Source organism: Poeciliopsis prolifica, unplaced genomic scaffold, assembly GCF_027474105.1.
Source record: "Poeciliopsis prolifica strain line A6 unplaced genomic scaffold, Auburn_PproV2 SCAFFOLD010, whole genome shotgun sequence".
Taxonomy (NCBI): Eukaryota; Metazoa; Chordata; class Actinopteri; order Cyprinodontiformes; family Poeciliidae; genus Poeciliopsis; species Poeciliopsis prolifica.
The window spans coordinates 12,970,274-12,983,165 of record NW_026562385.1 but is presented as its reverse complement, the minus strand read 5'-3'; the positions used below and the strand labels follow the sequence as shown (position 1 = coordinate 12,983,165).

Sequence of the window (12,892 nt, the reverse complement as noted above, 5' to 3'; positions counted from 1 at the left end):
AGCAAAGATCTCGGCTCGACCGGGCGGACGACTTTCTTGGATTTCTTGCCAGATGCATGCAATCGGACAAAAAGGTCCTTAACCATGCCTTTGACTTCATCCACCATATCGCTGATCAAGTCATCAACGTGATTGCTGCGTTTGTTCTCAGAGTCAGAGTCTAAGATGGAATTGACTCTCTCGACCACATACCGGACAATGAGACGGTTTAAATTGTCCGTGCGTTCGGTGTGGAAATCTCCACCAACCTTGATGACCTTAGCAAAAGCTTCCGGCAACTTGTTGCCAACCATCTCTTCGATCTTGGAGTTGTCGATCGGAACACTCTCAAGAGCGTTCGCAACAAACAGCTCCAAGATCTCCTTCAATATCCCGACCAGAACGCAGGTAGTGGTGCGAGCGGGGTCCCCTGTTGCCAGACGCAGGTACTCCATCCAGGTCAAGTTGATGAACAGTCGGTGCACCAGCCCCCTAAGGACGTTGACCGTGATGCGCTGGGTCTCAACAATTGGAGAACTCATTCTGCTTGCCAGGTTCGCTGGTTTGAAGAAAGGTTTGCTCTAAAGGCGAGATGAACAAGAACTAATCCGGGCTCTGAGACAAACGAGGGCGAACAGAGGGCTCGAGAAGAATGCAGTGCAAATAAACACCCTGACATTTGCGACGTCATAGACATCAAACTCGCCGAATTCTATGTTTTCACGTAATAAGTGACGTTTCCCAGGCTTATGGGAAAAAACTGTGTTCGAATGCCGGGTCTGCATCCGGGTCCTCCGAAGACCGCGAATATCAAACGACCGGAAGAGAGGAGCTGTGAACGGCTCGAGCCTCTAGCTAGCAAACACAACCGGACAAGTGGAAGCCTGATACTGCTTTTATTCGCTTTATTTCACTTTAAAAATGCTCGCAGGACGCTGCGCGGTAGGATGAAAAGCAAACGTGTCATTTTGTTGCGTAACATTAAACGAGAAACTAGGCGGCAGCAAAGGACGGCAGCTGTCAAACCTAACGACTGGCAGCCATTGGCGTGACAGCGAATTGTTTTCATCAGGTAGGAAGACGACCTCACCTTCTGCCCTTCACAATAAGAGTTTACATCCGGGTGTGAAATACATACATTATAATACGCCACAATATACTGTTTTACTAAATGTACTAAATACTTTACTACTAAATATCCTGGACATGGAAGGCAGCTCTCATTAACATAAGGAGGGTTTGAATAAGGAAAGGACAAAACAAAAATATCTACTTTTCTTGACTCTTAAATGCATCTTTAGGGGTTTATGGAAAAATTACCATAATCTGCTAGTCATGTTATATGAAATGTTTGTGAACTCTCACCAAAAAAATGGATGACATTTTGATAAAAATAGCACTTAATGTCCTTTTGAAATTAATAAAATATTCCTGAATTGAATTGAAGTTAAATTCAGTTCAAAAATATATTCTCATAAGAAAATTAGATATAGTGTCAGGTAACTCAGATTACTGTTAATAGCTGGGGCAGAAATAATCGCATGCAGGTGTTCTTTTTTTCTTCAAATTTTTCTTCTATTTTTCTTTAGAGCAAAGTACAGATTACCTTTTGCACATTACAAAAAGAATATAAAACATGTAGTCGCATACATCTACATATGTTTATATAAAATTACACAATAAATAAAACCAAAAGAAGAAAAAAAACAAGCAGAAGAAAAAACTAAATAAAAAATATGTAGCTGTGTCAAAGAAGTCTCTGACTTTGACACTTTTGTTGCATTTCTGTGTTTTAAAGAGAATGCACAGAATATCAATGAAGCATTTCTCTGTGTTACTTAGTTGTTGTTGGTTTTTTTTTTTTAGATGTGTCGTTCCTTATGTTCTATTTTACATCTCTCTTTCCATTGGAATTATTTTCTTGTTTCATTACCTCTCCTTAGCTGTCTTCGAAGGTATTCCTTCCACTCCCTGAAGGACATTCCCGATCTGATGAATGACCTGGCCTTCCTCATCCACATGCTGGAGCAGAACGACCCGCTGCTGGTGCAGCGCCTCTCCATGTTCCTGTCGCCGGTCAGCGAGAGCAGACTGCTGGAGCAGAGCCTGGAAAGGCACTGGGGAGAAGAGAAGCTCCAGGCTCTGAGCAGCGTGGACGCGGAGGGCTGCAGCACCCTGCAGCTCGTCGCCCTGCCTCGCCTCCCTCCGGCTCTGTTCACCCTCAGCCAGCTGCACGCCCTCAAACTGGAGCTCATCGCTGACGCTAAGTTCACTTTGCAGGTGGCAAACATGACTTCACTCAGGTGAGTTGTACAGGGAATCAGACGCACTTCTTTTACCCTAGGGAAGAGAATCGGGTCCATTGAAAAAAGTCCAAACTTCATCTGGATGATTTTTCTCAGAATTCTGAGACTAAAATTCAGAATTTTGAGAAAAACTGCAGAATTCTGACAAGAAAAAAATAGAAATTCTGAGATTAAAGTGAGTTTTTTTTCCAGGGACCCTGATCAACTTCCATATGTCCCATAAACCCTTGCTATGATTCCCACAGACACAGGGAGCTCCACTGCCCGGCGGCTGTGGATCCCGGTGCGCTCGCAGTCCTCCAGGAACGCCTCGAGGTTCTCCACATCACCTTCTCTCAGGCGTCACAGATCCCCAGTTGGGTCCTCTCCCTCCGCAACCTGCATGAGCTCCACCTTTCGGGTCGCTTGGGCAGCGAGGGCGGCGTGGGTCACGGCTGGGCCGTGGGGAGCCTGCGGCAGCTCTGCCACCTCCGCGTTCTGGTGATCCATGGGATGCTGGACAGGGTTCCGTCAGAGCTGTGCGAGGTGGCAGGAAGCTTGGTGAAGCTGGAGATACACAACGAAGGCGCAAGGCTGCTTGTGCTGACGGAACTCAAGCGAATGGCGGACCTGACAGAACTCCGGCTGCTGGTAGAGAGGTGGCTCTTCCTCTCCTTGCCTCCACACATCAGGGACTTCCTGAGCCGTCCTTACGCCACCAACGAGGGACACCTTGAGGATCAGTCCAGGCCAGAGTCGGACACTTTCCCGTACTCTCCCACTCAGTGGAGTCACAGATATAAAGTTTAAAGATGACTGATATAACCCTATACACCTAAATTTACAATTTTAACTAAAATTAGTATACTTCTGCACTATGTAACTTTTATGAAAAATATTAAATAATTTTCTTCAAATCAACCTACTTTGCTTAATTTGACATTTTTGACAAGAGCAAAAGAAGACTTTTTTAAGAAACTTCTCTGACTTTATTGTTTATTAAGTATTTCTTTAGGAGCAACCAAGTCCACCTCCAATTTATATTTTCAAAAATGTTGGACCAATAAAATATAGAAGCTGGTGAAAAAAACGACATCTGTTAATATTTTGTTGGTTGTTTTCTGACACATAAAAGGACAATCAGAGTCAATATAAATGGAGTTTAGATCAAAATTTGGCATTGAGTGAATTTGACCTGGAACTAAAGATGACAAAACCTTAATGACCCACTGGGGATTGCATCAAACACAACAGCATTTTCTTTAGGAGTAACAGGAAGTTGGAAAAGTAACAAAGTCAGAATAAGACAATAAATGACCATTTGGATTTAGTAACTGGCTTACAAGTAATATTTCCCTATTAAACCATTTTCTACAAAAGATTGTCTTATAATTTGTATTTAATGTCTTCATTATTCCAGATATAATATTTATGAGGAGTTAGCTAACAACTTGAAGTTGAAGTTATTGAAGTGCAAAATTGGACGCACGCATGTTCGATTAGTGAATTAGTTTATTTTAAAAAAAAAATCTTATGAAAACGGTAGCTGTATTTTAAAGTTTGCTTACGAGAAGGAGTCAAAGTGTGTTTTTAGCCCCGTGATGCTCATGCATCGCTGCGTTTAATCCAGTAAACATGTCGTTCCAGAGTTCCTCTGGATTACAGTAAAATGTTCACCAAAAAAAAAAGAAAATTCAACCGGACACACACATTATGTTGAACCAGATACAACCCTATACACATATTTTGTTTTCAAACTCCACTGACTTTTATTTGCAACAAAACAAACAACAAACCATCTAAACTATTTATTTTTTTTATTCATCCATACAGTTTCCCGAACTCCTCCCACACTTTGGGAACCACTGGAATAGAAGAACTGAGGGTATACTAATTTGTAAATAATTGAAAAAATTTCCAAGTCCAGCGTAAGAAAGTGAATAGCCAAAATCAGAAGAACATGGATGACATAATGTTTCTGAAACTCACTTCATGTAAATTTTCGAGAGAGAACAGCTTCATATATTACAAATGTGAAGCATAAATAAATCACGATCAGCACCAGGGACAAGTTTCAAAAGCTGATTGGTGGACAGGCTAACTAGTCTTAGCATTCTTAACAGGTTCCGTTGTGAGAAACTGGTGGCATGATCACAAGCTTGATTGACAGCACTGAAACCCTCTTCCTAGCTCAGACTGTTTCTTCACATGGCAGGAAGGAACAGAGGAGCTCAAACTTTTTTTTTTACACATTGTTGCATATTCTGCTATCATGACAGTTATAACAATATGTTTTCTAAAAGTTACCTACTTCATCTCTAAATAAGTAATTTAACTGAATTGTGTTGGTTACATACAGCTGCTGATTGACAAATGAAAACAATAAATGGGTCAAAAATGGCTTATAATAGCTTATGCTAATCTTCATCTATGTTTTAATAGATTCACCTATAAAAGTTTGTAAAAGCTCGTAATTATAATTACAACAGGATTAATAATGTAGTACATTTAAGATTTTATGTAGCAAAAGAAGTTCCTTCTCTGCTGCAGTCTCTGCTGCTGATGAGTTGCCGTTCTTCTCCAGGACTCCACACCTCTCAGTCGGGCAGCTTGGAATGTCTGGTCCTGCACCGGTTCTCCACCCACCCAGACCCACTCGTCACCAAGGTAACGCAGGCCCGTACACATCTACCAACATGTAGCAGGAAGTCAACGTAAACACTGAGGATGAGTTGGTAAAGAACACCGGAGGCAAAACAGCCCCACCTCCTCAGTGGTTGCCAGTTGGGCTTTCTCTTGTGCAAAGTGGTTGTCGTCGTCTGTGGAGAGGGCGCCAGGTCGTAGCTGTGGACTTTGTTCAGAGTCCTGCAGTGCTCCAACGCCTCCTCCCAGGTTTTATTCTCCTTCACCAGAGTCAGTGACTCATCGTAGCACATGAACGTATGTTTCTGATCACACTCGCCATTCCTCCACTTGCTGGTAAACGACTCCTTATAAGCGCAGTGTTCGTTTGAGTCTGGTTCTACAAGAAACAGTGGGGAAACATATTCTACCGATGAAATCTGGAGATCGTTCAGCAAATTACGACACTGACATGAAGACGGCTCAATTTCATGTTAAGCTCCAAAGGCACTGGAGTCACCCGTTAAAGTAGGGAGAGAATGAAATGAGCTGCAGCACTTGGTTCAAGGTCAGAATCAAGCTTTCACGTATGGAGCGCCCACTCTACCATCAATCAGGCTGCATGTTCACTGGTCAGAAAACAGTTACTCTCTTTGATACAGTTACTATTCAAGTTCCTTTAGAGGTTCCTCTTGTATTTTATAACACAGTCAAGTAACTATGTTACCTTCAGTTGTAAGAAGTATTATATGTCAAATATAACTTAAAAGAAATTTGACATTGTAATTTAACGCCTTGAAATTGGGCCACTGTCTCTTTAAAAACTCCTGCCCTTTCTGAATGTCCGCCTTCAGAAAGTCATCACAACATGGCTCCTCTGACTGTTCAACAATGTTTTTTACCAGTGTGGCACTGAGAAGTAGCTCATATAATGAGTGAGCAGATTTGCAGTCCCAACAGGTGTTTGCTAATTGCTGCTGGCTAGTCTGAAGGAGCTGGATGGAGGAGTTGATAGAGGAGAGGTGCTCCCTCTCAAAGTGGAAATCTGGAAACTGCCTTTCAGAGGACAAGCTTATCCTCAAGGGGAATAACATTAGAACCGGTGATGACTGTTCACCGGTTACAATGTTACGAATTACGGTTTGTCCATAATTTCTCTCTAAGCGCTCCAAAGTTTTCAATTTTTGGAAAAACTAAAGTGTAACTGACGTTTGGTTAGAGTGTGGGAAGCAGTGCGATTCTCACCCCAAAAATTTTGAAATCGCCGTCACGCCCACAATATCGCCCTATCGGTATCAACTCGGTCATGACATAGATACGCATGCCTGCTCCGGTGAAATGTTTTCAAAATTTTTCTAGGCTTACGGTTTTTTTGTCTAGGGGCTTCAGAGCAAAGTGATGCGACAGATTTCCACTCGCTCAGCAGGTTCACTTCCATGTATTTCTGAAAAATGTCAGACCTCAGCGCACACCATTTTATCTCGTCGCGTTTATTACTGTGAGTGATGTACAGATATGAATTGCGGGACTATCAGAGACGAAGATAGCCCTCTCATACGCTTAAAACGGTTTTTTCCGATACGTATCACGGTTTCAGAACGGGAAGAGTTGTTCGGACTGCTTTTTTCAGTCAAAACTGACTGGGTGTCTCTCAAAGATAGAATTCTTTCTGTCTCACACACATGACAGTTGCAGAGGATTAATTACCGTAGCAACGAAGCACAGCAGGGCGAGCAGCTGATTAGAAACTACAAAAACGCATCACTGTAGTTTTAACTATGGCAGAGCTCTGAGGACTGAGCTGGCCTTAGAATTATAAATTAGAACTACAAAAACGCATCACTGTAGTTTTACTGTGGCAGAGCTCTGAGGAAGGAGCTGGCCTTTAGAACTGCTTGTGTTTTTTGGGCATTTTATAACTGATTTTAACCACCATTGTCACACATGAAGCTTAGGCGTAAATTCAACCTGGGAGACTCGATCCAGCTGACATTCATCTCGCAATCGCCACGTCCTACCTCAACCAATCAGGGCTGGAGCAACTCTCCGCTTTGGCCTATCATCATCCAGGACCGTCTTCAAAAGCCAAGCTAGCAGAGGGTCAACCCGCTCGTCGCTGTGCACAACCAGCGCGTCAGCCGTGCCTCTTTTTACGTTCCGACGTTCAGCTAGCTGGTCTCGGCAGCCTCCCGTCACTCCCTGGTCCGCAGGAGGATCACCGATCGTCCTTTCCTTCTTTTACCGCCCAGGTCCAAGGATTATACCTCGGCCGCCGGCTGCACTTCTGTTGTCTCCCAGCGGCTTCCCTCCGATCCATCTGCGAACCTCGCCCTCCTTTAGCCTCCAACGGCGGCGGCGAAGCAGAAATTCACCTCTACATGTCGTGGACGTAGTCCGTCATCCGCCTGGTTCCCCGCTCCGGCTCACGTTCGCTTAATTGCTGCGGCTCTCCGACGCCGCCCCCGCAGTCGTGCGCAGGTCGTCCCACGACCTGCCTTGGTTCCTCCTGCTCTCCCGCTCCTCTCACCACGGATTTGCTTCACTACCTGGACAGTCTCCTCCTGTTTGTCTCCGGCAGAACGCTGCCTCCGACCACTGCGCTCACTTCCGCATGTCTCGGCTCCCAGCCGGCTCTTCAGCCTCATACTGTAACCTCTCCCGCCCATCGAGGGCGTTTGCCAGGTAAGAGTACCCGCTCCTGTCCAGTTCATCAGCCGTTCGCTCAGCTCTGTCAGCGCATCAGTACTTCAACTCATGTTTCGTCTCACCCGTGCGGGTCAGTCTGTGCGTCTCAGAGACATCGCAACGCTTTGTGCAAGCAGCGTCCTGGTTTCAGCCCATCTCGGTTCTTCGTTCAGCCCATTCTGGCCGCGAGCGCCGCGGCCCTCTCCTCTTTGCTCGCTTAAATCGCTCCGTCCTGTCCAGAGCCCCAGTTTCGCTCCTCGGCTCACCCTGCTCTTTAACCCAGAGGCCCGCCGGCCGCTTGTCACAGCTTCGGCTTCTTTAACAGAATGTCATCGGGAGAACGGGTTCTTTAACGTTTATGGACGTGTCCGGGTGTTCGTTCGATAAGGGTATTGGTCCACCGTTGCTGCTTTCTTATTTTAGGGGTTGCGCGGTTTGAATATCTTTATTACTTCGCGTTATTCCGTCTATTTCCTCATTTCAGCAGCTGTAGTTGGTCGATCTCCGGTGCGGCTCACGTTGGCCGCCGAGAGTGGCGCTCAAGGCGATTTCGTTTTCTAAGCGGGTCAGGTTCGCGTCTTTGCTTCTCGCGTCTGTTATCTACTCACCGAATTCATGGTGAACCGACATGTTCGTCACGAGAGTCGGTTTCGGCAAAATTTGGCTCATATGCACTTCGTTCTCTTTCGTGGTTACATGATAATCAACACGTAGGGAATTATAAAAAAAAAAAAAAAAAAAAAAAATCACTCAGCCATTGCACTGGTGGTTAGAAGATCCCGTTTGCCCGCAGACAAGAACCCACGCCCATCAGGCAGCGATAGCAGCGGTCATATGTCCAAGCAGCAGCCCCGTCCATCATTAAGCCACACTGACAGCTTCCACTGCTCTAATTGGGGCGGACGGTTCTCAGCCCACCTCATTGGGCCAACGTAGCACTTCACGGATCTGTCCCAGAACATGGCAGAATGGTTCTCATCATCGTCAGAAGCCGCTCGCAGGCCCTAATCCCATGGCCTTTCTGCATCTACCATACGTTCCTCCCCGCGTCAACCGCAAATGTAAAATACTTGGTAGGATCGGGAGTTTCTTCAGTGTTGTAGATTCAACCGATGTTCAGGAATCAGACTCTTCGTCTCTGATGCTTGCTATAACTGAACTGGCCTCTGGAGATAAATGTTTAGTTTCAAATGAAGAATGTTTAGTCTAACAATCAGCGTTGGCTCTCCGAGCAGCGTGCTCCGATCACCTCAATCAGCTTCGCCTCGACGCGATTCAGCCTCATGAGCATCCTCGTCTGTCAGTTCCGTCTCGTTTCAAGGAGTCGCATGCACTGCCATGCATTAAGGAGTCCATCAACTGTACATGCCGTCAGTTCGACACACGTACACATCGACCCGGCCAATTCTTTCCCCACGACGCAAAGGTCACTCATGCTGTCGTGGCTTCTGCGGGCAATCGCGGCTGGAGCTCGCGGCAGTCCTCCCCACTTCAGTCTCAGTTGCACCCTTCAGCCGATCAAGTGACTATCTTTCTCTGGCGTTCCAGCGATCGCCAGCCCAATGTCGACTCATGGTGCGGCGTCTTGCTCTCGTTTCGGCTCCTGTAGGTATCCTGTCTCGTTCTTCCCCTATTTTCGCACCTTCTGAACATCCCCTTTTTTGGGGGGTTTTTACAGGACGGGTGACGGTTCCGATTATTTTGGTGGGCCGCATTCCATAAGCCGGCTCGTCTCTTAACAATCCAGCTCGATTCAATCCCTCAATTCAATATAATTGCTCCAAGAATTCGAGAAACTCAGGAAGCCGACAAAGTTAAGCGGCTGCCACTGGATCGTCTTTAACTCAAGCCGCTAACAACCTCTTGCGTCTAAGACCTCTAGAGACTTATTCGCTAAACAAGTAAGTCGTCAGCATAATCACCCGAGTCTGGAAATTAACATAAGTCTCACTACTAATTCAGCAGGTTTCATATATACGTGCAACTCGAATGCGTTTAAGGTAATGTAAAGCCTCAAGCCATGCTTACGGCTCTCGGCTCTCTCATGGTCTCCCGCTACCATTTGCTGGACAAATTAGAAATAATTATGTTGATCAGAATTGTACCTTTCATTCATTTTCTCTTCTGCATGCCTGGTAGAACTTGCTCGGCCTATGAAAGGAGCCAGGTCTTTCGCTGCCTGCATCCCACCGCCATCGCTCTCCCTGACCTAATCATCTTTTAGAACCGACGCTCGACTAAATAACTCTCCACATTTCTTCCCGCATTTCAGCTCGTATTGCACCAAATCGGGCTTCGCCCTATTTACTCCTTCCTCGTTAATGTTCACCCGGCAACCCGGCACCAAGTTCTGCCCGCTACAAACTCTTCCTCCTTATTCCTTCAGAATAGCCACCATTCACACTTTCATCGCTCGCCGTCTTGATGATCGTCGAGCCAAACTTCCGTTCGCAATCTTCCCTGGCGAGTACAACTGCCTCTCTAAGCTCTAAACGAAAGGCGCTACCATCTATTTCGCTTACACAGGCGGTTCGGCATCACCGCTGTCCGAAGTGTTCCTACAGCTTCTCTCTGCTGCTCGGCCGCTGGCCGACCTCAGCCTTCCGTTCTGCCAGACCAGAACTTTCAGCGTGCTCGAAGCTCGACGACTATGTCAGCAAAGTGAGTTTCCTGTCAAATAACCGGTGGTGGAGAATAGCTTTCCTAACTCTCATTTCTTCTAGGGTCCGCCGGCCCGTCGGCCGGGTCAATCTGGGCTGCCCGGCGTGCTGACTCATCCACCAACACCTATCAGCCCTGTCAGGCTGCAGGCCCACCAGCGCCTATCAGCCTAGTCAGGCTGTAGGCCCACCAGCGCCTATCAGCGCCTTAGTCAGGCTGCAGGCCCACCAGCGCCTATCAGCCTAGTCAGGCTGCAGGCCCACCAGCGCCTATCAGCCTAGTCAGGCTGCAGGCCCAACGGTGCCTATCAGTCTCGTCAGATTGCAGGCCCAACGGTGCCTATCAGTCTCGTCAGATTGCAGGCTAACGTGCCTATCAGTCTTGTCAGATTGCAGGCCCTCCAGCGCCTATCAGCCTCGTCAGGCTGCAGGCATCAGCGCCTATCAGTCTTGCAGACTGCAGGCTAACAGTGCCTATCAGTTTGCAGGCTGCAGGCTTACCGCGCCTACCAGTCTCGCCAGACTGCAGGCTAACAGTGCCTATCAGTCTCGCCAGGCTGCAGGCCCACCGGCGCCTATCAGCCTGCCAGGCTGCAGGCCCGCCAGCGCCTATCAGTCTCGCCAGTCTGCAGGCTATCGTGCCTACCAGTCTTGCCCGGCTGCAGGCCCCCAGCGCCTACCAGTCTTGCCGACTGCAGGCAACAGCGCCTATCAGTCTTGGCAGTCTGCAGGCCATCAGTGCCTATCAGTCTCGCCAAGCTGCAGGCTCATCATCGCCTATCAGTCTCGCCAGTCTGCAGGCTACCAGTGCCTATCAGTCTCGCCAGTCTGCGGGCCCTTCAACGCCCATCAGCCTAGTCAGGCTGCAGGCCCACCAGAACCTCAGTCTCGCGACTGCAGGCCTAGCAACGGCAGCCTCGCCCGCGTCGGCTGACCAGGCTCCAGCGACGCGGTCGCTCCTAGTCCCCGACTGCAGCACCTTCCGCTGTCGAGCCGACGTCGCCAGACTGCAGGGTCTCATGCGCTGTCTGCCTGTCAGCCTAGTCAGGCTGCAGGCCCACCAGAACCTCAGTCTCGCGACTGCAGGCCTAGCAACGGCAGCCTCGCCCGTGTCGGCTGACCAGGCTCCAGCGACGCGGTCGCTCCTAGTCCCCGACTGCAGCACCTTCCGCTGTCGAGCCGACGTCGCCAGACTGCAGGGTCTCATGCGCTGTCTGCCTGTCAGTCTCGTCAGACTGCAGGCCAACGGGCCTCGGCCCGGCACCCTCTCTTTGGGGGGAAGACTGTCCGAGCTCGGCCGCGACTCACAGTCTTCAGCCGGGGCCGAGCGCCAAAGATTCTGTATCATTAAATCTCTAACTGCTATTCTCTTCTCTGTGTGAGTCTCTCCAGATTGAAATGAAGCTTAGGCGTAAATTCAACCTGGGAGACTCGATCCAGCTGACATTCATCTCGCAATCGCCACGTCCTACCTCAACCAATCAGGGCTGAAGCAACTCTCCGCTTTGGGCCTATCATCATCCAGGACCGTCTTCAAAAGCCAAGCTAGCAGAGGGTCAACCCGCTCGTCGCTGTGCACAACCCACCTCCTCCCCTCTTCTCCACCTCCGTTCTGATGGATGTTTCCAGGATTCTTCTGCACCCAGCTCCACCACCGGTTCCGGCCCCGGGGAAGACTGTCCGAGCTCGGCCGAGCTGATGTCCTGCCCGCGGTGATCCGCGACTCACAGTCTTCAGCCGGGGCCGAGCGCCAAAGATTCTGTATCATTAAATCTCTAACTGCTATTCTCTTCTCTGTGTGAGTCTCTCCAGATTGAAATGGGATTAGTATGTCAATTTTACATTAAGCTTAATGAAAATTTCAAATAAAAGCTGAATATTTCTCTCAGGCTTTTCAGAAAAACTAACTGCTTCAAGCATTTAGAATTAAGTCTCTTTTTGTGTGTCACACTGACATGAAAGTTGACCTTCTCTTTAGAACTACAATGACTGCAGGGTAGGACTACAACATGGCGGAACACTCTGTGCCTACAGAGGAAGTCTGAGCTGATTGGCAGAACTACAACATGCCAGAACTGTCAGTTACTACTGAGGAGAAATGAGCTGGCCATGACAAGTCCTTGTTTTTTGGGAATTTTAGAACTGATTTAAAAACACCATAGTTACACATGGAATTAGTGTTGCCATTAAAAATTAAGCTTAATGAAAATTTCAAAATAAAAGCCTTGACAATTTTTATATCAATTGCTGTTTGGAGAATTTTAGAACTGATTTAACCCAATCACTGTTACTCATCTGAATAGATTGGACATTTAAAACGAGGCTTACTGAAATTTTCAAAATAAAAGCCTTAAGATTCCTTTCTGGCTCATGCCTATTTTAGGGAAAATGGCTGCCTCAAACTGATAGAATTATGTCTCCCCCTGTCTGACTCGGTAAACCCATTCAAATACTGTTCAACCTTTTACTTTGTGTCGTTAATTTTCTATGTTTAACTTGAAAAGTCATCTTTCATTAATTTCTATTAATGCAAGGGGCCTAAGAGAATTGACTAAAAGGAAAAGTTTCTTTTTATTCTGTAAAGGGAAAAACGCAAATTTAATATTCTTACAAGAAACTCATTCTAAACAAGAAGATAGCGTCTTTTGGTCTAAACAATGG

The 12,892-nt window shown here is 47.1% G+C and overlaps 1 protein-coding gene across 1 annotated transcript; it reads left to right on the top strand.

The window, feature by feature from the left end:
- Positions 1–749: 749 nt before the first annotated feature.
- Positions 750–11,613, top strand: LOC129363521 (uncharacterized). Its single transcript, XM_055035646.1, has 12 exons — positions 750–820; positions 1,923–2,282; positions 2,537–3,054; positions 4,849–4,931; positions 7,055–7,275; positions 7,465–7,568; positions 8,056–8,115; positions 8,807–9,146; positions 9,844–10,034; positions 10,098–10,232; positions 10,295–10,412; positions 10,599–11,613. The coding sequence occupies exons 1-12, from the start codon at positions 750–752 to the stop codon at positions 11,611–11,613; spliced, it is 3,216 nt and encodes a 1,071-aa protein (XP_054891621.1).
- The last annotated feature ends 1,279 nt before the right edge of the window (positions 11,614–12,892 follow it).